Source organism: Nesoenas mayeri, assembly GCF_963082525.1.
Source record: "Nesoenas mayeri genome assembly, chromosome: 4".
Classification (NCBI taxonomy): Eukaryota; Metazoa; Chordata; class Aves; order Columbiformes; family Columbidae; genus Nesoenas; species Nesoenas mayeri.
This window is the reverse complement of record NC_137540.1, coordinates 34,007,526-34,031,781: the sequence shown is the minus strand read 5'-3', so window position 1 is coordinate 34,031,781 and position 24,256 is coordinate 34,007,526. Positions and strand designations below refer to the sequence as shown.

General features: G+C 38.5%; 1 protein-coding gene across 1 annotated transcript; it reads left to right on the top strand.

The window, feature by feature from the left end:
• Window positions 1-289: 289 nt before the first annotated feature.
• GASK1B (golgi associated kinase 1B) lies at window positions 290-12,585 on the top strand (the record flags this gene model as incomplete). The annotated part of the gene is made up of 4 exons (XM_080344441.1): window positions 290-1,286; window positions 8,076-8,290; window positions 11,856-12,082; window positions 12,378-12,585. The coding sequence occupies 4 exons, from the start codon at window positions 290-292 to the stop codon at window positions 12,583-12,585; spliced, it is 1,647 nt and encodes a 548-aa protein (XP_080200567.1).
• Between the last annotated feature and the right edge of the window lie 11,671 nt (window positions 12,586-24,256).

Below are 24,256 nucleotides of genomic sequence, written 5' to 3'. Positions count from 1 at the left end.
AGTTTGCAAATGAGAGCTTCAGATATTTTAGACTACAATTCAGGAAACTTTGCTTACGTAGCTGGCTCCATTCATTCTCTCAAGCCAATCACTTCCCCTATGGTGGCTGATAAGAATTTAACAGCTTGAGAAGGTGGAGTGTCAGCATCCTTAGTACTAAACACGTTCCCAGGCATATCAGTAGCCTCTGTCCATCACCCATGCTGGAAGCTATTTGGAAAAGGAGAAATAGAAATCGTGGAAGGGAAACCATGCATCATCACCCTGGCTGGAGTGTACAGAAGACTTTATGCTGTTTTCATCATGTGGATTCACTAGAGAAATGACCACCTTTGATCAGCCTAGTAAAATCAAAAACTTGTTTCTTTGCTGCCTGTGCCCTCCACGAGTGCTGAGGCTCTGGACTTGCAGGCGCCCAAGGACAAGGAGGAATCTGCTAGTGGGCACGGCGTGTGTGATCTACCTTGGATTCCTTGTCAGTCAAGTGGGTCATGTTTTACCCCAGCACAAAGGAGGACACCAAAAGATCAGTTCCAGAAGTCTCCAAGATGCAGCCCAAACTCCTTTTCTGGGCATCCCACTGGATGGCACCCTGTCACCACCCAATTTCCAGGAACCCCAGCTTGGTGGCAATGGGACCTCGCTGCCACCCAATGTAGTTTATATCACCCTGCGGTCCAAGCGCAGTAAGCCAGCCAACATCAGAGGCACGGTGAAGCCAAAGCGCAGGAAGAAACATGCAACTCCTTTGTCCTACGGGCAGCACTTTCCAAAAGCTGCTTTTATGGGCCAAGAAGAGTTCTTTGACCAACAGCCAAGGAGGGCCATGTATGCTGTGGGTACAAGGGGACCAGCAATAGCTCCAGAGGCAAGAAAGCACCAACTGGATGAGCACAGGCGTAAAGAAATGGCAATCAGGGAGAGGGGTCACTGGAGACCTGAGGGAATTTCTGGAGGTATAAAGGCACAGCCCCAGCCTGAGGAGAGCAATATCAGGATTTACAGCGAGAGCTCTCCCTCTTGGCTGAGCAAAGACGACATCCTAAACATGCGCATACTGGCAGATTCTCGGATAGAGAGCATCCAAGAAGTACCTGCTCACAAAGCAGTCTTGGCAGTATTTGCGGGAGGTCCCAGCACCACAGGAGATGCTTGTGACCAGGGGCAGTGTGGCATCATCAAAAGACCCCTCGACATGAGTGAGGTGTTTGCTTTTCATTTGGATAGGATCTTGGGGCTGAACAGGAGCTTACCTTCTGTGAGCAGGAGGTCGGAGTTCTTCCAAGGTAACGCATTCCCATGGCTTTCAGCTTGCAGGTGGGGTGCTGAGGTTTCCTTCCCCCTCCCATGTTAACCACAAGGCAGCAGCCACCTTTAATTCCTGTGAGCCTGAGAACTAACTCCATCATCACAGGGAAGCAAAGCTGGTATCTGTGTAATTTCTGCAGTGCAATTATCCTGTCTGAAGGATGCAGCACCCTAAAGTTTAGGTCAAATACCACTGAGCTGCTGAGAGCAGTAACAGTTTCTCCTCTGTGAGAGTCTGGAATGAGAGAAAAAAAAAAATGAGGGAGACATCTGTAGATCGTATGACATTGTACAGACTGCCTGAAGTGGAACTGGTGACAGAAATTCCAAAATGCCCTGTGATTCAATTTTATTTATTTATTTATTTATTTAGTTAGTTTTTAAAGTTTTGTCATCTTTTAGATTTGACTTTAATAAAATGTTGAAAGTGAGCACAAGTATTTACTACTCAAAGAGGTGGTAGGAACAGGTTTTTTAATCAGATAACCTACTCAGAAAGGTAGGGAACCTTCTTGCAGAAGCTTGATACTAATATCATGGAACTAATACCTCTGGAAACAGAATTCTTTTTCAAAAGTGCTTCCCTCTACCTGGTAATTAAAAAAGTACTATATTGCAGTGAATCCTACTATGCATTTTGAGGTTCATTGCACATGTGTATATTATGCAGACAAAGAAATACACACTATATATCTATATCTATATCTATATCTATATCTATATCTATATCTATATCTATATCTATATCTATATCTATATCTATATCTATATCTATATCTATATCTATATCTATATCTATATCTATATCTATATCTATATCTATATCTATATCTATATCTTTGTGCCTGTTACATGATTGGTATAAAATTTTCAATTAAAATTTTGATTTTTATCCTTTAATGAAATTAAAGGTAGATTTCAGACCTGTGAGTTAGAAGGCTACTTCTAACATTGCTCTCTTGTTAAATATGTCTTCAGCCTGACTGCTATTTTAGTACAGTCACTAATCACAATCCAAAAAGACTACATTGCATTTTAATGAATCATTGCTAAAGTGGCTAGCTATGTTTTTGCAGTTCATTTCTCCCAGCTGAAATTAGCTTATACCAAATACTTTTACATCAGTCTCGTTTCTCAAAAAAAAAAAAAAGAAAAAGAATGACTTTCTAAAGTCTGATAGCAGGAAGATGACCCAATGATCTCCAATTTCTTACTGCTTTGTAAACCTTCTATTTGGCAGCCTGTACAGCAATGTGAATGAACAACAGTTTGGAGGCTTCTGAATATTATTCATACTTGCAGAGAAGATACATTATGCATAGTTTATTTCTAGGACCAAGAATTATTGCTATAGAGCTGTCATAAGGCATTAAGGTAGTTCTGCTGGAGGAACTGCACAGTGTGGCTCTGGAGATGACAAACTGCCAGCCTCTGAAAACTGCTATTAGGCTAATTGTGCATTGTGTTGCTCAGTGTCTGCCACCTTACAGTATGTTCTGGACTGTCTGGGACAGAGAGTGTCATTTGGCCCTCTTTAATTTTCTTTTCCTCATAACTGGTTATGTTCCTATAGCAAGAAGACTGTTGCTAGGTGATGAAGAGAGAAATAACATTATTTTGGTCTCACTTAATTTTTTCCAGCTAAAGGGTGAACAGATCATTTGGAACAGTTACTATACCTTGTCTCCATTTCTTTAGCCTGGAAATATGCTGGAGCTGAGATGTCTAAGGTCTGCTTGAACTCATTACTATTTACATGCTTGCATTTGGCATAATCTGGAAAACATCTGTGTTGAGAAAAAGTGCAAAAATATATTCTTAAAAATAATATGAACAATTAATGATCTCATTTCTATAACCCATATGCATTTAAGAATAGATGAGCACTTCAGTTTTATTTTTTATAGAGCAGCTTCTGTGAATCATGGTTATTCATATGGGAAAGAAAGCAATGCAGGATTAGAGACTATGCATGTGTGTATGAATGTACACTATTCTGGGCTGATATATCTCTCTCCACAACACATCCCTTTAACTTGCCTCAGTTGTGATGTGATATAACAAGACATGTTTGATGTAGCATTAAAATCTTCAAAAAATGGGCTTTTCAAAACTGTCATTCATTTTGTCAAAAGCAGTTTCAAAGAATCGCTTAGTAAATCCTTGTTCAAGTTCTGTTTCCTCTAGTCCCACAAATCCCCCACTGATTTTTTTTTTTAAAGTCCAGAAAAATACTATATACAAGTCCTCTGTCTGCTGCCCTAGTCTTCCCTACTTATTGTAAACCATTTTAAGTTTTAACTGTGAATTTTTTATGGTTTATCTTGTTTTTCAACATGGATGAAAAATCAGGTATGCCAACACTTCCCCTCTTATTTTTGAAATTAATTAGCTGAACATAAGACAGTAAAGGTGGGCAAAGCCCTTTTGAGTTCTGTGTTATAGGCTAAAAGAACATGATTCTGGGCATACACAAGCAGTCATTCATTACTCCCATTGCTACCTACAAGTCATGAAAAATGTTGAGAGCTCCAAAACACCTGTAAACAAAGGATGAGCCAGTAAAACAACAAGAAATAATCATAAAACTGTCTCTCTTGTGGAGAAAATGGAGGCTGACCCTTGCCTGTCTGAGTTTTGGAATGAACACATTAATACCACAGGACTGTGGTATTATTTGGTTACCCTGTGGAACAGAAAAGACAAAAGTGATCTTGCTTGGTGTCACAACCCTACCTTAATTAATTTGTGCAGAAGCAAAGTGAAATGACTGCACGTGTTGCCTCTAGCTCAGCAACAGCATTTGCAGGGCAGGATGATGCCAGTGTTTGTTAGGGGGAGCAAGCACTGGAGCAGGCTCGCTCCTCTGGTGCAGCTGACAGCTGCAGGGATGGGACTCCAGCTTCTTGGGTCATAGCAACAAGGTTGGGCTCTTTACTCAGCTTTTTTTTCAAAATATGCAGCTATTGCTGTGCAGTTTTATTGTACCACTGGCTGAGGGTCTGAACCACTGTGTGCTGACAAACCCTCCTCCTCCTCCCAGTTTTCTGATCTCGTAAGTTTTCCTAACTATGTTTTATCCTGTGCTGAGAAGAATAAGCACAGGTGTATATGATGCAGTGATGCAGTTGGACTTTTTTTTTTTTTTTGTTTCAGCTAAAGGTTGAACCCACTATTTTCCTAAAACTACTTTTTTTCCTACAACAGGCAAGAAACTCTTCCTTTGAGTAATGTCTTTCATGGTTGGTTTAGTGCAAATAGATGAATGACATGTGATAGATAGCTCCACTGGTTGTACTTGTCATTTTGCTTTACTGGCCTCTACATGATGATAAATGGAGGCATAGGCTTTTCCATGTTATACCCTGCACTATCAGCCTGTCCTTGCCACCCCACTGAGAGTTATTCAAAAGTAGCCAAAGATATTATGAATCACTAATGTTAGGGTAAAGGATAAGAAAAACCCAACACTGCCTCATGCATTCAGAATGCTTTAAACCACCTCAGTTTATCTATCCTGTTTTCTGTCAACTCAAACAACTTGTACTGTAGTGCTGTACCTCTCAGAGGGGTACCAGAGGGTGTATTTCCAGTATTTTGCTGGGTAGAGTTCACAGCCTAGAGAGCAACTGACACACATTTCATGTATTCCTTAATTCTGATGTCCATATGAGCGCAGGACACAGACATTGCAAAAAAGGTTCATAGGGAAGAAAAATAAATGGCCTAACGTCTCTCTGCTTTCTGCTCCTGTCTATGTTCCCTCAGAACTTAAGCTCTAAAATTCAAGTAATGCTCTGTATGTCAGTCCCCCTCAACTTTCCACACTAAATTACCCCCTCTTGCTAATACATGGGCAACTAAACTGTTTCTTCCAGATGTGGCAGTGGTGAGCTGTACTGCTTTACAGTGAACTATGAGAAGTTTGAGAAAAGGCTTTAAATCCCTCATGAAAGATTTGCTCTTTTTAGTGATGCTACCATGGGCATCTTTGAAATGTCTGCTTTCAAGGAAGTCAGAAAAAATGATGTAGATACAAGTCAGAGCACAAGATAGAAGAGTATCACTTGCAAGAGCATCTTAGTTGTTAAAAAGCATGCAGACTATTTTTAAAGTGCCCTGGTGTGTGGATGTCCAAGATGACACTTACATTGAAGAAGCCCTGCAGTGATCCATTACCTAACTGCACATGAAGCAGTTTGAGTGCCTTGAGGTAGTGTAGTTTCAGCAGCCTGAGGTTTCACCTCTGTTAGCTTATTTAATTTAGGGTATCCTGAGCCGGTAGCTCCTGAAGGCCCAAGAAGTTTTTAGCAATATTTTGATATTTTAAAATGTATATGACTTAATGGAAAGCTCATTCCTACACAAGTTTTGAGAAATCCCATACAATTTTACAAATCATCTTTAGAAAGTCAAGTAAGTGTATCAATCTAAAATTTCAGATGAAAAGAAAAACAAGTCTATCAGCTTTGTGCAAGATTCAGTGCAATGCAGCTGCAGCAACAAAAAAGCAGTAGCCCTTTGCGTTAATATATAAAGATGATTAGGAAAGAAGCAGCTGATGAACATACTGGGCTTATTCTAAGTGTGTTCAATCGCATCAGTTTTGGCTGCATGCAACTGGAATTTCCAATTCTTAGCCAGGCCTTGCTTTTCACCATTCCATTAACTTCAGTCCTGTCCTCATGAGGTTTGAATCAGAAGAGCTCCACTGATTCAGTGGGTTCATGCCAATTTATGCAGCTATGAATCAGACCCCTTATCTGCTATAGTTCAGCATAGTCATGTTTTTCCTGCAAGTGTCAAAAATTTGAGTCACTGCTCTTTACTGAAGCTGCTGCTTCATATTCCTGTAATTCAATTTGTATTACAGAGTTGAAAGATTTTATTTTGGCTCATCTTTTCTGCTCCCACTTCCTCTGAAATGCAAACATTTCCTGTATTTAGGCTTGGTCTTTTAAAATGTTTTTGTATGTTAAAGGAAACTGGCAAGATATTAATATTTTTCAAGTATTTATGTTACCTTTGTTTATCATGTCCCTAGACAGGAGAAGTTTGTTTTGTTAGAAGGCCATTTATGTATTTGATTTGTGAAAGAATTAATGAATAGTTACATAAGTTGTTATTTGAGATATAAAAATGATAGATCAGACTTGGTCTTGAAGAAAGCTGTCCTTTTTTTTTTTTTTTTGTGACAATTCCCAGTGCTTTCTCCAACTGGCTTGGAAAGAAAGACCTGCCTTGGCTAAAGTCATCTAAAATGTAGCTGTTGGAGCCAGGGCAAGAAAGATGGGGAAATTGCTAGGATTTCCCAAATTAATTTCCTAAATAATTATTCAGGCATTTCAATAGGAGAAGCCTGATTTTCAGGAGTACTCAGTGCTTCTTTTCACCAAAGGAAAATGTGGAGGGTGGTGCTGATACCTTGCCCTTGGTACTGATAACTGTTTTCTGTGTGCTATTTTCTGCCTGATTTGCCTCTGGAGAAGAAGATGCCATGGATCTCATTGCCTTCATGCAAGTTTCTGAAAGCTTTTTTTCAGATATATCTCTGGCTCCATGGGCATGTGAAAGACAAAGAGACAGTTTGGGCTGCATTTAACTGTGATAAATTGTGCAAGAGTGTGGGCTTTAGGTTCATTGACCTTCAAGGTGAATATAAATAAATTTTAAAGCTTTATACATCTTCCAACACTTGCTATTTAGTAAATAACAGCTTTGCAGTTAAATGGTTCCTCCTCTCTGTACAGAGACATCATATTTTAATCTTCTGTCTACACACAAAAATACAAAGGATTTCTTTGTTCTAATGTGTATCCAAGCCACAGTTGTTCCTGGGTCCTTGACAGTTTAAGGCAGCAGCACCACTACATCAGCGATGAAAAGGAGAGTTCCACTTCCTAAGAAGATAGATGTGCCTGTTACTTGATACTGGGTGAAATATATTTATCAGTTCTTATACTGGGAAAGCTCATTTTAATTTCTTTGCTAAGGCTTCGTCCCACTAAGAACTCTGAACACTTGAATTCACCAAAGCTAAGACCCTTGACTTAGTTTCACAGAAGAGCAGAATATTCTTTACACAGAATAATCAAATAATTTGGCCAAAATAGCTGCTATATAAAGCAGATCTTATGTTATACTTGGCTAAAAATAAAAAGAAAAACAAAGCAGGCAAACCACAATCAACTTTTCGAGGTGTTAATTCATGCTAAGCTGACACTCTCTAGTGTTCTCATATATAATTTCAGAGTTGTGAAATTATACATTATAGGCCTAAAATACTAAGGATAACAAAATAAATCCACTTCGAGTATACTATTTTAGTGTTTCTATGCCATTATGCAAAAAAATCTTTAGCATAAGTATTCAGCTCTTGTAAATCATCATCAGTTCACTAGAATCAGAGGGAGATTACATTGCTGATTCACAATGGCATTGTAGTCTCTTAAACTATGTAAAAACTTTTAAATAGTCTGGTTTAGTATATGATTTTTGTATATTATTATCTTATTTCAAACAGAGAAAGCCTTCTGTAAACTGAAGACGTTTATGATGTTTGTGCTTCTTCCTTTCCTGCAGTGGGTGGTTTTACATGTGGGGTAAGACCACTTTAACCAAAGGATATCAAGTTATTAGTCCCTGACCATTTTTCCTGCCACTTCTGTAGAAGAGTATAATTCTTGATGTGTAGGCGAAGTCTAAAGAAGGATCAGGTATACCTGACAGTGTTGCACTATACTGATGATCTGGTTTTCCTTTTTCAGATGGTCAAGCCCGTCCTGTTATTCTCTGGGATTCCTCACTGGGTCCAACAGATAATAATACCCATTCTTCAGTGAGATTAACCTGGGGGCAATATCAGCAGATATTGAAGCAGAAATGCTGGCAGAATGGTAAAGTCCCCAAAGCTGAGTGGGGCTGCACTGAAATCCATCACCATGAGTGGTCCAAGATGGCACTCTTTGATTTTCTTCTGCAGGTAAAACATTTACTGAGTGCAACTACCTGCCTCAAAAATGACATGAGCACACATTGGACTCCTAGAAAATTAATTTTAGTTTATTTCCTTTTGTTTTTTAAAATGGCAAAGAAATGTATTTGCAGAGTTTGAACTTATTTCTGTTTTTTTCTTTTGATTAAAATATCCAAAATGGAACTTGTAATCAAAGAAAGAAATCAGAAACTCAGCTGACTCACTTTCTAAAAGAGGAAGAAAAGGCTTTTGTCTTGAGACGTATTGTTTTACCCTCACCTTGAGGCAGGCATACAGTTTGTTTCTGCAAACATAGTTCTTGGCTATGTCCACAACCATAAAACACTGGGGTTTTTACTGTGTGGTCTTTCCTGCACCTTCCAAATCCCTTGGGTGATTTAAGTGGTTTTGGTCAGCTGAAACCTGGATCGGGATAACAGTTGTAGTAGCAAATTTTCCTTCCTTTAAAAAATGTAGGCAGTGATTTAACAAGGAAAGAGTAGAGTAGCAAATGATGAATGATATGGCTGCTGTGCCTCAGTTAGGTATTGCACATAATCATTAGCTCTCCAAATAACACCAAACTAGGGCTCTGTCCAGTGGTATCATAATGTGTGGCTACAGTTACAGCAATTATGTAGTAGAATATTAATACACTCCCTGTATTAATAAGGACTGAGCTGAACTACCTGGCTAGAGAATAATTTTATGGATTCCTGAGATACAGCACTACTTCCAAGTGTCCTTGCCTGCCAGACAAGGGCTGACTGACCCTCCTGTAGCACTTAATAGTTTATTTAAAACTGCAGCAAGCACTGGTTTTACGCACTGTGTTTGATTGTTCATATAATTCAGCTTTTTATAGAGTTACGTTTCTTCAAATATAAAAATCATGATTTGGCTTATGCATAGCATATCCCTGTCCTTTGCAGTCCTGTTCTAGGATGAATGGATGTTCCCGATTCTTTTTGCGTTACAGTTTTGCAGACTTGTTATGTTAAACAGAGCATTCAATTCTTCTCTAAAAATAGATTGTCACTTGTTTAATGACTCCGTATTTAGTCCTATTATGAGCAAGTAATTGTTAGAAATGGGTATAAAGTCATATGTGGATTACTTTGATGCTAAACATAGTAATAATACCCCTGTAGGAATAGAACAAATTGTGTCACAGAGTTAATGTTTTCATACCGTTGTCTTCTTGTTGAACAGTTTAAAAACTCTCATGAGTTCTGTGTTGATTCTTAAGGTCTCCTAAGACAAATTTTTAATCTTCATAATAGAACTCCTATTACCCAGTTAAAATAAGATACAACCAGAGTGAACTGTACATGAAATAAAGTAACAAATTACTCTTTTAACAGTAGCTGGTAGTTGCCTACCAGACAAGAATGTGCATACCAGAAAGTCGGTTTTACGGTTCTTAAAGAGTAAAATTTATCTGGGTACTCTTAGACTTAACTTACAAGTTTATCAGCAGTAGAACATGAAGACCCTAAGACAGAAAAAAAATGCCAAGAAGGGCATCTGTGCTCCATGAGCCACTGAGAAATAAATAATAATGGTGAAAAGTATTCTCTATTAAACATACTTCCCTCAGAACAATGGTTTTGGTGTTCATAATAGATGCTCCTAATCTCTGGTTTCAAATGCTATAAAACATAGGAGCAGACTGAAAAATGCTTATAACTGACCTTCACTTGCCTATACAAGAACTCCAGCAAAATAAGAACATTAAATGTAGAATAGCTTATTTAATTCTGGAAGTTTAGACCTTTCATGTACATAAATATATATGACAAAAAACAATGGTAAACTATTAAGGTTGCAGCATCAATTCCAGAGTGTCCCATCATTCTATCCTAACACCAAAATGATGCGAGAGATTATGAAGAGGCTGACTGTATGAGTGTGATCTCCTCTTCTGTTTAATCCATGTAAAAAATGTGGTGCAGATGAATTAAGGCTATAAATCAAAGGTATCTTTCCAGAAGGCCTCTTCTTCATTTTTCAGCAAAGCCTTTGGATGATTTGAATGAGAGAACCCATGAGCTACAGCACTGGAAGCAAGAGAGGCTCCAGTGCCTGCAGATGCTCAGTGTTGCTCATGAAAAAGAAGAAATCTGTTCCTTTCATAAGGATTTTTGCAGTTGAAAACAAACATTGCCACCAAGACCAATGGCAACAGTCCTACATTTAAAAAAGAAACAAAACTACTGTCAGACTTCTGTTTGATGAACAAAATTAGGAGGCCTTTTCAATATACAACATGGTTCTAAATCAGGAGAAGAGTCCTACCAGTTCATTTCACTGGGGTCTCATGAGAATAAAATTGTAATTTTAGGCAGCTTAGGTGAGCATTAATGTTTTTATGCTTAGAGCATCCCTTGGGGGGAATGAGCTGGAGCCCAGGGCAGGCAGGACATGCAGGACCAGCAGCAATGGGAAAGTCAACCCAGCAGGAAAGATGGTGAAAGCCACAGGTCTCATTGACAACCCAGGGAGCATCAGGCACAGAAAAGGTGTCAAGACAGCTCCAAGGCCAACAAGCAGGAACCCCAAGCACCAAGACAGAAGCAGCATGACAAGCAACAGATGCACCCCTCTAGAAAGCCTCAGAAGTGGGAGACATGTGCTTAAATAGGGCTCCTGGGCTCATGGACAAAGCATGTGTGTGTGGAGGTCCTAGGTGAGGGTGCTTAGGGCAATTGAAGCCTATTTGTGCACTCAAGGCCCTGGCAATGTTGTGTATTTACTCTCATGCAGTCAACAGGGGTGGAAGTGCTTTCAAGGAGTCATTTATCATTCTTGTATTAGATGGTTATCCTAAAATGGCATCATTTGCTCTGAGGGTGCCTCATTCTTGTCATTGTTTATGAAAGGGAACGTAAACAGCTAAGTCACACTTAACATTTACACCACTAAAGTTAGACCAGATGTATTCCTTCCAGCTAAGTGCTGCGTGATGAATAAGCAGGGGCTCACATGGGAAAAAAAACAGCCTAGACCATCATGTCATTAAAGTATATATCACAGTGCAACTCAGGGAGATTGCTCCGTGATTATAAATGCACTCTTAGTTCTTGCCTTTTTTAGCTTCAGATGGTTTGCTGTGCCCCTTCCTAATCTTTTCAATTATTTTGCATACTATTAGTCCAATGTGCCTCACAAAATGGAGACCCCCCTGTGTGTCAGGCTGTGATGTTTCTATTGTTCTCTAGCAGAGAAAATGTAAAAAACCTACAGCCTGCTGAAAAAATTGGAATTGTATTTACCATATTGTTATTCTGGTTACACAGTGGGATTGTTCCATTATTTTCAAAGAATTTCTACTAACATAACAAATCGTGGCTATAAAATGGATAAAATACACAGGCAGGGAAATTGCTTCCAACAGTACTTGAAGTATAGGGACCAGGTCTTCAACACCATTTCACTCCTGACTTTGATTATACTTGTCCTGAGCTTGCTTTCCTGGCAGCTGTGTTAGTGAGTGATGTCTTACAGTGACATTTCGCCCCAAACACTTTGACATTGTTTTCATTTGGCACTATTCTGTACTTTGTCTCAGATCTATAATCGACTAGACAGAAACTGCTGTGGATTCAAACCTCTCAAGGAGGATTCCTGCGTGCAGCAAGGACTGAAGCTGAAATGTAGTGATCAAGATTCTGTTGACCTGACGCACATAGTACAGAGAAGGCATGACCGAAGGCACTTGACCTTTATAGATAATAAGGGTTTCTTTGACAGAAACGAGGACAATCTTGACTTCAAAATACTACAAGGAATCAATGAGTAAGTTTTAAGTTATTCATTTTGTAAAAAAATTGATAATTTCTTTCCAGTTTGAGCATGAGATACCGAGCTACTGGAATAGATAACAAACCAAGACATTCACAGGATGAGTCTAAAAATGTATGAGTAATTCCACTGCTGTATGAGATACAATTAACATGCATGTGATTAGGCATGCATGGACTTCCTTTGCTGAGTCTTAGTGTATATTCATAGAATTGATTGCTAAACCACAACATAAATATTGCAATTCAGAGTGGTGGCAAAGCTGATTAATTTCTTTGTGCTTTTCCAGATTCCCTGAATCTGCAGTTTCAGTACTGAGGAGCCAGCGTTTACGTGAGAAGTTACTTCAGTCTTTGTTCCTTGACAAAATATATTGGGAGAGCCAAGGAGGCAGAAAAGGAATTGAGAAGCTTATAGATGTAATAGAAAGGAGGTCCAAAATTCTTCTTACTTATATAAATGCACATGGAGCCAAAGTATTGCCCATGAATGAATGAAATAGTCTTGTTTCTAAGTGATAGTCTAAAAAAATTTGTATGAGGCAAAAATTGACAGTAAAATTGATTTAATTTAAAGGCTTATTTACTTTTTTCCAAACTTTCAAATTTATTTTTAAATGAGAAATCTTAGGTGGTTTAGAAGCAACATTTAAATGTCAGCTGCCGCTCAACACTATGCAGTCTCTTCTATGTCACCACTGAAAGGAAAAATAGCCAAATGGTACAATAAATAATGTAGTAATACATAGGTACCATGAACACTCCTCCTGTTAAACTGTTTGAAAATTAGCAACAGGATTTTCAGTACATTAGGTTGGATTATTCTTACTTCCCTCATTCAAGTTGGTAAAAGTTTTACTGCAAACTTGAATGGGAACAGAGATTTGTAACTACTTAATACATTGATGAAAACTGTCATCGCATCTACCTGCTGAAACGTATCTAGTTCAGGAATTTGTCTTTTGATTATGAATACTAAAATGTCAACATTTCCAAAGGCTTATTTTGTTTTATTTTATTTTTATCTTTTAAAATGTGAGGACTAAATTCAGCTCTTTTGAATGCAGAGGTGTTTGCACTGGACACAAGGGAAATTTAAAAACAGTGAGGAGAACATGGCTTTAACAATAATAATTAATTTGACAAGTACAGTTTTTATCTGTCCAGTATGGAGTACAGTTTATCATGAGTCACTCATTACAATGTACTGTTTTAAGTACATGTTGTTTTGATGTGTGGGTGGATGATCTGGTATTTTCTGTCTATTAATCAATAACTGGGTGTTACTATGAGTAACTGGGTGTTACTCATAGACTCATCCTTTATTACCACTATGTTTTTAAAAAAAAAATTAGCTTTAGCTTTGTGTGAATATTCTGCTAAATAAGTGCACGTTCTGTTTTTGCAACATTCTTGACAATATTTTTTTAGATTATTATAAAAAAATTGACCGACTAAGGACGTAAGTGTTCTTAAACTCAGCGCAGAAAATGTTTGTGCTGTGTGCTCAGCTCTTGCCAGCAATACAGGCTCTGTATTAACATTGGCCACTGCAGGGTGATGATTCTGATGACTCACCCCAAGTATTTTCCCAGGTAAGGTTGTTAGAGAAGGCTGGATAAGCACTTTGGATTATTAACCTTCATCTGCTCCAGAAATAAAATATCAACTGATATAGTCTGTCATGACAGACACATTCTGCCTGTCTGTTTAGAAAGACTCCTACAATCTTTCTAGAAAAACAGGGATTATCTTCTTGCTGTGAGATAATGGCAGAAGTGGAAAACTTTCATAGCTGCTCTTGTCTTTATGTATAGTAAAAAATATAAAGTGTACAATTTTTTAAAAAGTGCTTATGTAATGGTATTAATGAGAAACTGAAATGTTTTGTGTTGATATTAATGTGGAAGGCTGAATTTAGTGTTTTAAATAACTATAATTCCACTGCAGCCAAAACAGATTTTCTTTCTTAGGATCAAAACAGCTATTAACAATAATTGCATTACTAGAAGAAACAGACCTCTTTATAGGCAGATTTAAAGATACTTAGTAAAAATTTAAGAACTTGGCCACTTAAATAATCTTTTATTTTATTCTGTCAGCAAAGAGCAGATAAATTTATAAAAACTTCCTAGAACTTAACTATTGTCTTGAGAGAACACATACTAGATGCCTTGGACATTTTAATAGTACCAAAGTAGAATTTTATAGGATTTTCATATTATCCCTTACTTAAAATGTTGTAACTTATTAACTGGGTAATTTCTGTCTCAGAAATAAAACCAATACTATAGCTTGCGCTGTGAACAGAGCCTAGAGAAAGAAATTATCCTCTGAATCCATTTCATGTGGAATTCCTGTTGCAGTAAATTCCACTCTTTGGTGGCTGTTACCATCAATTTCTCTAATTTTCTAGCCTATTTCATATTTTTCGTCCTGCTAGATACCTGTTCAAATGGATTATCACACAGTTCAGAAGAGGGACAGGGGGAGATGCAGCTGTGTACCTGATCATGAAAAGAAGTCCTGTGAGAACTCTGTCTACTCGCTTCTCCTGTTCTGTCTCTTGTACTGCACATCCTGATCTCAGGTCATTGCCTGGTTGTTTTTTCCAAAATTGCCTCATTGCCCAAGAAGAGAAAAAAGTCAGAAGTCATTATTTTTTTTCAGGTTAGGTCATTTATTCTTAAGGCGATAATTTGATGCATTCTTCTCAATTTCTTCTGGACATGGACTAGTGTTTCCTTAAGCATGATACATGCTTTTTTATTTGCCTGGCAGTTCAGTGCCAGTTCTTAAAGCAGCAATGTAATTGCCAGCTAGTGAATAGTTGCCCAGAAGCTGACCTGGAGCAATGCCTCTCAGTGGTCCTGAGCTTAAGGGGTCTAAAAAGCCAAGATGCTCTACAGTAGTTAAAAATTTGACAAAGCATGAAAAACATAACTGTGAAGAGCAGATCTTCTAGAAACAAATCCTGCAAATGAATGTTCTTAGGAAATGAATGGTGTTTTTTACTAGATATTTTTGGTGGCAGAGGCAAACAGATCAAGTTGTCATTAAAGCTCATCTACAGAGTTAAAGAATATTTAGACTCATGTAAAAAGTAGAAGGGGAAGGATTGGTGTATCTCCCTGTGCTGTCCAGTATGGACCAGACAGGCACATACAGGCACTGTCTTCTCAGAACTGCTGCAGGGACCAGTGAGTCCAGAGCCAATGGCTGAGGCAGACGGGTCTGTGCCACTGCTGCACACGTTGTACTTTCCAAGGGCAAAGGAATACTTCTTTCTCTGAAACTCTGAATTTGAGTCCAGGGCATGGTGTTTTGCATCCCACTTTGCAATAGTGTCTTAGCCTTGCACTACATGTAGCTGAAGGCCTTGCTTTCTGTGCTCTGTTAACATGCCGCATTTCCGACGCATACAAACACTCTCACAGTCTTCAGGGAAGTCAGGAGAGGCTTTGTGAAACTGAGCAGTGGGACTGGACTGGAAGTTGCTTCTAATTCTAATTATCTAATGCTGGTAACAAACCTGGAGCTCGGTGCTTTAATCCAGTATAGTCAATAATACAAAGTGCGATTGCAATAGTGCTGATGAGTCTCTACCAGCCAAGTTCTAGGTTTTCCTTACAAAAATGAAGAATTCTGTACTTTTTGAGTATATTTGCATAAATGCTCCAGTAAAAAATACAAAAGAAGCACTTTGCAGAGCTTATTTGCTGCTACTACATTCAAGATATCTGCTCTCCCATCAGTAATAAGAATAAAGTTTATGAGGAAATCACTTCCTTTTAAAACAGCATGACGTTAGACTGACATTCCTGCACTACACCCTAGGTAATATTGACTGTCAGGAAAAAAACCTAAAGAAGCCTTATTCTATCTATGGTGGTGACTGACAGAAAGCCAAGAAACAGTGTTTTAGTCATCTTTGCTGGGCTGTCTTCCATTTATGGGCATATGGGATCAGACAAAGATTCCTGTTGCACATTAGTCGGAAGGGAGTAACCAACGGCAACAGTCCAAAACCTGTGGGTGGGAAAAGATGATTATGTCATTCTTGAGTCTGCCTGAAAGCCAGAACCACATGAAATGGAATTACAAAGAAAGTCAGGAGCATTTGCTGATTTCATAACATTGGAAGACAGAGCTTAAAATAAACAGCACAGGCACAGATGCTTTAAAATTCCTTAGGAGCCTGCCAGCAAGTTAATAATCTTAAATGTTTCAGAAGCTGAGGACATGAAAACTTCTGTGGAGCAGTTTCTTTTTTGTTGTTGTTGTTTTGTTTTTTTTGGGGGGTGGGATGGGAGTATGGATTCTATAATGTACTATATTACAAAAGATAAATTCCGTGGTTTCAAAAGAGCAAATGCAGATTTAGAGTACATTAAGGGACAAGCTTCCAGTACTAATTCTGGGAACACTTTCATGCATGTTTGTGTATATGTATATATACCCTGGCTTTTTTTCTACAAAATGGTCAGTTTGGCTAATAAAGAGAAAGTTGTTTATACAATTTGCTGTTTACATGTAGAATTGTATTTGTGTGTGTGAGTCCAATTTTGGGTATACACAAGTAGAATTTTAAACAAAACATTATAATGGATGAAACTTTTGTTCTCAAAGGATTAACTCTCCCCTTGCTGACACATTTATATGATCTTAAAGTTTTCTACTTCAAGTGTAGAGAAAAACAGCAATATGTTTGTATCTGAGCTAAACTGCCAGAGTGATATCAATTCAGATTTTTTAATTGAGTTTTACATTAAATATTGAATTTCCATTTTCTTTTGGAATCTGTGCATTTTACAAATCAATTTTTCTGTCCTTTTATTAGTAACAGCAAAAGCATTGTCACAATAAATGAATTGTTTAAATCTCTGCTGCTGTTGTCATATAATCTCTGGGAGTATACAAAATAAAATAATATCTTCATGAGATTTTCAGTTCAGATCTCTAAGTTGCAATAACAAAATCATAATGCATATTTATGTAATATGTGGATCACTGTTTAGAAAGAACTGTGGCCTTGAAACTGCTTCTTCAGAGAAACAATCCAAACCAGATTATGAAGCTCTTCCTGTGGAAAGATTTTCTAGCTTTTTACTCACCAGACTTGTAACTCCTTCTTACTGAGCTGATTCACTGTAGCTGTGGAGCTTGTGGTTCCTGCAATGTTAGTACTTCCTGCTGCCTGCAGCCATTCTGACGGTGCCTCCTTACACAGACATTGAGCAGAAGAGGCCAAGCTCATTTATGATGCCAGAACAGAAGTATTGGTCAGTGACTGGTAACCTTTATGACAGACCCTGGTCAAGTACAGGAGTAGGAGAAAGACACTGAGCTCTACATGGAATAGAAATGCACACAGAGTTAAAGTAGCCTAAGAACTTCTGGGCTCTGTAGCTTACATTTTTTTCCATGATCCAAAAGAGACTAATGGGAAACAAAAAGAGGATGAAACATTTTTAGGCATTCTCTTTCCCACGCAAAATAATTTGATTTGTTTTATTAAAAATGTTATTTATTTTTGCACATTACTGTATACTGCAGGTGAAATTCTCTCAGATAGATTTGTGTAAATTTGTTGTAAATTTGTAAATTATCCCATTTCAAGATAAAACAGTTTAAGTCAGTGAGCTTAATCCATATTCTCAGAATAACTGAACCCTAAGCTCAAGAGGGGAACCTTAGGAGAGTGACAAACAAATAAGGAGGAGAGTTGCCTGAGATATAGCACAGGTATAGAACTTGGCATGCAAGTTCTCTAAACAAATATCTGTGGGCTCCAAGCAGAATCTACAAGTTTTCTTTGAAGACCATCATCCTGTTCCACCTCTTTCTGCAGGGACCCCTCACCTAGCCAAGTAAAGCATTTGAAATAAAAAATAAAATAAGCAGTGCAGCAGTATCTTCTAAGTGTCATGAATTATATTAATTGTATTTCAAAATGACCGTATTAATAAAAAAAATCCATGATATATGAAGAATGCTTTACTTGTGGATTGAAATCTGATGAAAAGATGGTGAGTAAAGGGTAGAGCTTCTCAGAATGGAAGAGAGTCAAGCAATGGGGTCCTCCAGAAGAACTCAAGAGGTTCCACTTAAATTTGAGAAAAAACTTCTTCTCAGTAAGGGTGACAGAGCAATGGAACAGGCTGCCCAGGGGGGTTGTGGAGTCTCCTTCTCTGGAGACATTCAAGACCCACCTGGACATGGTCCTGTGCAACCTCACCTAGGCGTTCCTGCTCCAGCAGGGGGATTGGACTAGATGATCTTTTGAGGTCCCTTCCAATCCCAAACATACTGTGATACTGTGATACTGTAACTCTGGAAGAACCTCATGCAACTGAGTAGGTCAAGCCTGGAAGACGAGCTTCAGCTTGGATTAGTGTAAAGACTTCACTTTGTCACTATTTAAAACCTTGGAGAGGTGTTAAATCTTCAACTGTGTGTGCAGCCTGGTCTCCACATCTCAAGAAGTATGAGCTGGAGTTAGAGTTAGTAGAGACAAGAGCAGTTGAAGTGATTAAGGTGCTGAAAGAGCTGTCTCGTAAGGAGAGATTTCTGCAGTTTGAAGATGAGAAAGCTGGAGGGGCTGGTAATTCAGGTTTACAAAATCATGAAGATGATGGATGAGGTAAATGCAGAAAATGTTATTCAGCAAATCCTGCAATATCAGATGTCTGATACAGTGAAACTAGTATCTCTTTTAAGCAGCTAAAGAAAGTTCTTCACACAGCAGGTATTGAGCTTCTGTAACTTGCTGCCATGAGGGACTCTGGAATCAGTGGAAACAGGAGGTTCAAAGTGGATGAGACAGCTCCAAGAACAGCAAGTTTATATATGGACTCGGTAAGAATTAGGCAAGCTCTAATCCTCTAACATTCCTAATACAACAATTCTGGATGATGGTCAGTATAGGCGCTACAGATATTGCCCCAGGCTCATGTGCTCACCTCACATGGCCACAGTGTAAGATGTACTACTGGGCTAGGTGGCCCACTGGTGGGACCCAGAAGGGAATTCCATGTATTCTTCTGTTTGAAGGCTGTTCAAGGAGCTGCAATGTTGTAAGCTGTTCAGGCCTTTCCCTTGTTTATAAGAATATTTTAAATTATCATTATTTGCAAGGATGGAGATGCTTGGATGTTGTGAGTCTGCTTTGTCCTCAATGAAAGAAAATAAAGCACACAAATGGCAGCCTTCTAATTCCTAAGGATGGTTTTACAAAAGCAGTTCCATGGATTTTGTTCTTTTGAAAAAGATGAAGTACACACAAAATGCAGAAACATTTTCCCCCACTCTGATGCATTGTTCTGTGTTTGGCACTGGGTATACCAATATCATTGTTTAACTGAATCAGATCTTGAAATAAGTGGGTTTCTCTAAAAATTAGTTCAGTTCCAGTAGTTATTTCCTTTTTTAGCTTTCTAGAGTACATTTACTTCTTATTTAATAATTCATTTTCCGCATTCACTGTTCAGGAACATTATCTGTATTTCCTTCAATGGAAAAGCTGGTATGGCATTCCATGGAGGTCTGTTAAGCTGCACAAGCACGCCTTATCAGAGATATTCTTCAGCTAGCTGTGCAAAACACTTTGAGATTTGGATGGAATTTATTAACTGTTAAGGAAAATAGCACCAGTGTGAAAGCCAGCCTTATGAAGTGTGAGAACTATGTCTGACAGATGGTAAAATCTGGCAGGCCAGAGAGTTGCTCTGCTCTGCTCTGGGAATTCTGAAACAACTGCAGGTCATACATCTTAATTTTCAGATATACATGGACATATCAGACACCTAAGACAGAGTCTTTTCTGCTTACTTATTTTTTTTTCCTACCTCAGGTGTTCTGAAAAAGAAATATACAGTCAAAAAGTTAAAGTGAGAACTGACTGAAGCATACTCTAAATGCAGCTGTGACACAGTTGCAGTAAACCGATGATACCCAAACAGAAGCTAGATCTGCCTTATAAAGGCATCATGCTGAAGGAAGATAAAAGAATTTGTTCTGTTAAATATGGCAAGACCTAGCTTTCGAAAAACTCACCATGTGAGGAAAGTACCTGAGGCTCTTTTTCTTAGAGAGGATGCTGCAGCCCATGTGGCTGTAACAGATGTCTCCCCAAACTCCCATTCACTCATTCTGCTTCTTCTCTTCATGATCATATGGACAATTCTACCATTACAGCTGTCACAAGCCTATAGCATGAAGATTACTGAACTTAGACAGCTCTCTAAGTTAGAATACCTAGGATACTCCTTGTTATTGCTGAATTCTTTCCACTTAATAGGCTTAACCTTTCCTTCCTTCAGGGTTGAAACACTTAAATGAAAAAACTCCCAACACTATACCTGTAGGTTTTATTTTGCACCTGATCCCTACAAAATACAGGTCTCTTTTGTAGCAAATAAATACCCATTTGTTTTTCTCTTGGTGATCTCCAATGATGGGAAGCATCGGTACCAATCAGTGCATATTTCAATGACGAAAGTAACATCTTTTTTTTTCTTACCAGCTAATTTTCTTCCATATAACATTCCTGTTATAGCAGATATCACTGCTGCTGCCCAGAATTGCAGTTGCAGCTTGGATACATAAATGCCTGGAGAGAATATCTTAATTTATTTCATGTGTATCATTCTTAGACTCAATGTAGCTGAATTTTTGGGAGAAGGGCACAGGTGAAAAACAGATTGCAATGAGAAATCCCAGAAAGCCTGGTAGTAGGTGGGTAGGTGTTTTGTTTGTTGTTGTTGTTTTGTTTGTTTGTTTTTCTTTTTTTGAAGGGTCTGGTGTGAAAAAATGTGAGACTTGTTATCTCATAGGTAATCCACAAAATTACTGCTGGCCCCATGTTGACTGATCACTGTTGTGGAGGGCTTCAGCTAGATCATTCCTTCTGCTGTGGGTTCCTTTTGTAGTCACTCAGTTCCTGTTGTGCTTTTAACTAGGACACTTTCATCACAGGGTTGTTAGCTGGGAAGGCTTTGTAGCATAAAAGTGTAGGGAAAATTAAAAAATGCCTATTACATACACTAAAAATGCTGTGTGTTGTTTTCCTAATAATCAGACTTGAAAAAGCTTTATTATGAGGTGTTACAGTTCTGTTCAAGTGCTTCTCTGCCTTTTTCTGGCCTTCTGCAAAGATGCTCAGCAGATGTGGTGGCTTCCCCACACAACACACTGCCAGCTACCTGAGCGGTTGCTTTCTCAAGTTGCTTTCTAACTGAAGTATGTCCAGCTGCAGGAGTCACTGTGCTTGGGATTGCAGCTTGGGCCTAGGCTGATTCACAGGATTTATACCCCATTAGGTAGTGCTTATAGTACTTGCTGCTAGAAAAAGTGCAAAATACCATCAAAACCTACACTTACAGTCACACTTGGATGCTTATTTGGTTGCATCAGCACAAACTAAGCCAATAAGGCAACTCATGCGACAGAAGTGTTGATGTATTCTGAGAGCCACAAAAGGTCAAAGAACAAAAGAGATTAAATCCCCATTAAAATCACAGATTTCCACTTCATTTTGCTTTGCGTGCTAGTATGTCTAAACTTGAACTTGAAACGCTAGTTTGCAAGTAGCTATAATGTGCAAACACAGCTTTTATCGACTTGTTAGTGTTTGTGTTCTGAAGCAAGAGATCCGAAAGAGAAAGAACAACAGATTAAAGCTTATGCAGTGTCAACACCATACTGGGAAAGAATTCTTACCCTTTATCATAGTGTTATCTGAGTGATAATCTGCATGGCCATGGAGAGCTGATGTGTACTTTTTGTTACACTGTTGCCTTAGCGCTAAGATTTCTTTGATTTTCTGCCGTCAGCTTTACCACCCAGTGCAGGTATTCTCAAGCTTTCACAATTGCTGCCTTTCCTGCTAAGAAAACAGAACTTACATGTGTTTCAGTACTTCTTGGCACCCTGCCTCACACATATAGTTTAGTATTGAATTTTCAGCCTATTGGCTTTCCCTGATTTTAAGTATAGGTAACAGTGTAATTAGCAAGGAAAAATAAATCATGTTTCCCCTTTGGTGGGGCAAAAGTCCTGCCAAAACCTGTGTAAATATGCATTGTAAGGAGGGACTGCAAATCATCAGAGAAAAACATACATCATAAGTGTAGATCTGAAAATGTGATCTGATAGTCATTTTATTTTGCAAAAACAACTTGTGGAGCTCAGCATCATGGCTATTCTACTCTTTAAGTACTGGATGAATATTTAAGAAAATGAACAGAATTTCCCTGAATGAATGTTTTTATGAGCTGCCAACCTCCCTGCCACTATGTGATGACAAAAGCCTGGAGAAGTCCTGCGCTTTGGATGACTTTCACTGCAGGATCCAGATGAAGGGAGGCCACACTTTCTCAAGTAGCTGGCTCTAATCTCCTCTCCCCTAGACTGCATCCCTGGGGGCCACTGAAGCAGTCTCAAGTCTTGGAGCCACAATAAGGTTGTGTTGTAGCATAGTTTATGGTCAGTTTTGCTAGATTTTGTTCCACTCCTACATATGTTTCGAGTCCGTAACAAAGTCCTTATTGACATTAATGGGAACAAAGGTTGTGTCCCGTAAGGCTGAAATCTGAACCTCCACTTCCGGGGAAACTTCTGCAATTGCACATTGTATTTCCAAACTTTGTTTCCCATTTCTTGGCATAGACATATCACCAAGATCCATTAAAGCATTCTGGACTGCATGCATTATGTGACTTTTATATTTTTCAGTGGGGAAGAATGTTACAGAAATTTCCATAAACCTAAGTCTTTGGTCTTCATATTGAGTTGTGCTTAAAGCCCGTGGAACTTATTATAACTTTTCTTAAGTATGATGGACATAGTAGAGACCAGAGCTTGGTTCCTTTGCATTTCAGAGACCTGCTTTGACCTGCAAAGTTTTCTAGCGAATTTTCTGAGTGCCAGTTGGAATAGGTTCCACAGAAGAAATTCAGAAATATCAGTTTCAGGAAATAATTGTAATGGTTCCTTCACAACTGTAATGGTTACTTCCCCTGTAGAGAGGTGGGGTAACACCTACATTCAAATACTATTTAACTGTAGAGGATTTCAGTCCAGGTACTTTTCAAATCACAAGTGTGCTCTAACCATTAGGATCCTTTGGAAAGGGTCCACTTTGGCCAAGTTCACGGCTGCTATTTTCCAATGGAAATAGGTGATTTCCTCCAGCTCGCATGTAGACATCCAAATTTCAACATTTCCTTCTGGCTAAGTTAGGAGATTGCCCAGTCAGTGTGCTGTGTTTTGTGGCACGTCTCTCACTTCATGAATCACAGGCAAAGAAGGGGCTAGCAACATGATTTGGAAAAAAGATAGCTAATGGAAGGTTAGGTAATGTGAGGTAGTATCTGGGTTCTCTCTCAGTTTACCCAGCCCCTCCCTAAATACTAACAATGTTTAAATACACCCCTGGGCATGATTTCACAAAAATGGAAACTTTGAGTTATCCACATTAGCTCTTCAAGTGTCCCTAATGGGGTTCTGATTCTCATTTATACTAGAGGTTTTTTAATAGAAAAATCTTTACAGGAACTTTAGCAGAAAGCTCTTCAGCATGTTTAATGATCCCAAAATATATTTTATACTTGCTAAAATAGTAACTTTTCAGAAATATAGTACATAAAAGTAAATTGCTAGATTGGACATGGTGTGACATATCTTTCCCTTAACTCCAAATACAAAATCTACCCTCAGAGACATCCTGTGAGTGCTCTCCAAGGGCCTTGTGAGAACACAAGCAAATGTGAACTTATTACTCTTATCCACACATGAAATTTTCACCCGTGGTTCATGTTATGTAAACAATACTTTTGACTTAACAAACAATCCAAGTATAATTCCACACAACTTGCAAATAGAATTCAGAGTTGTTTTTCATTTAAACCGATTTAGCAGCCTCCTGTAGCAGAAGGGTATAATGGACTTGAAATTACTAATGTAGTTCATGAGGAGGGACATCAGTGATTTCTGGCAAATCATTCACCTTTGAGTTTATACAAATGTGTAATATGAATTTTTGTCTGAGGAAAGCTCTCTACTTGTTCAGGTTTCACAATCAATTTGAAAGCTGCTAAACTGTACATGCTGCATTTTACATAATGCTGAAGTTTTGAGGTGCAAAGTAATATGGATGAAGTATAGCAGA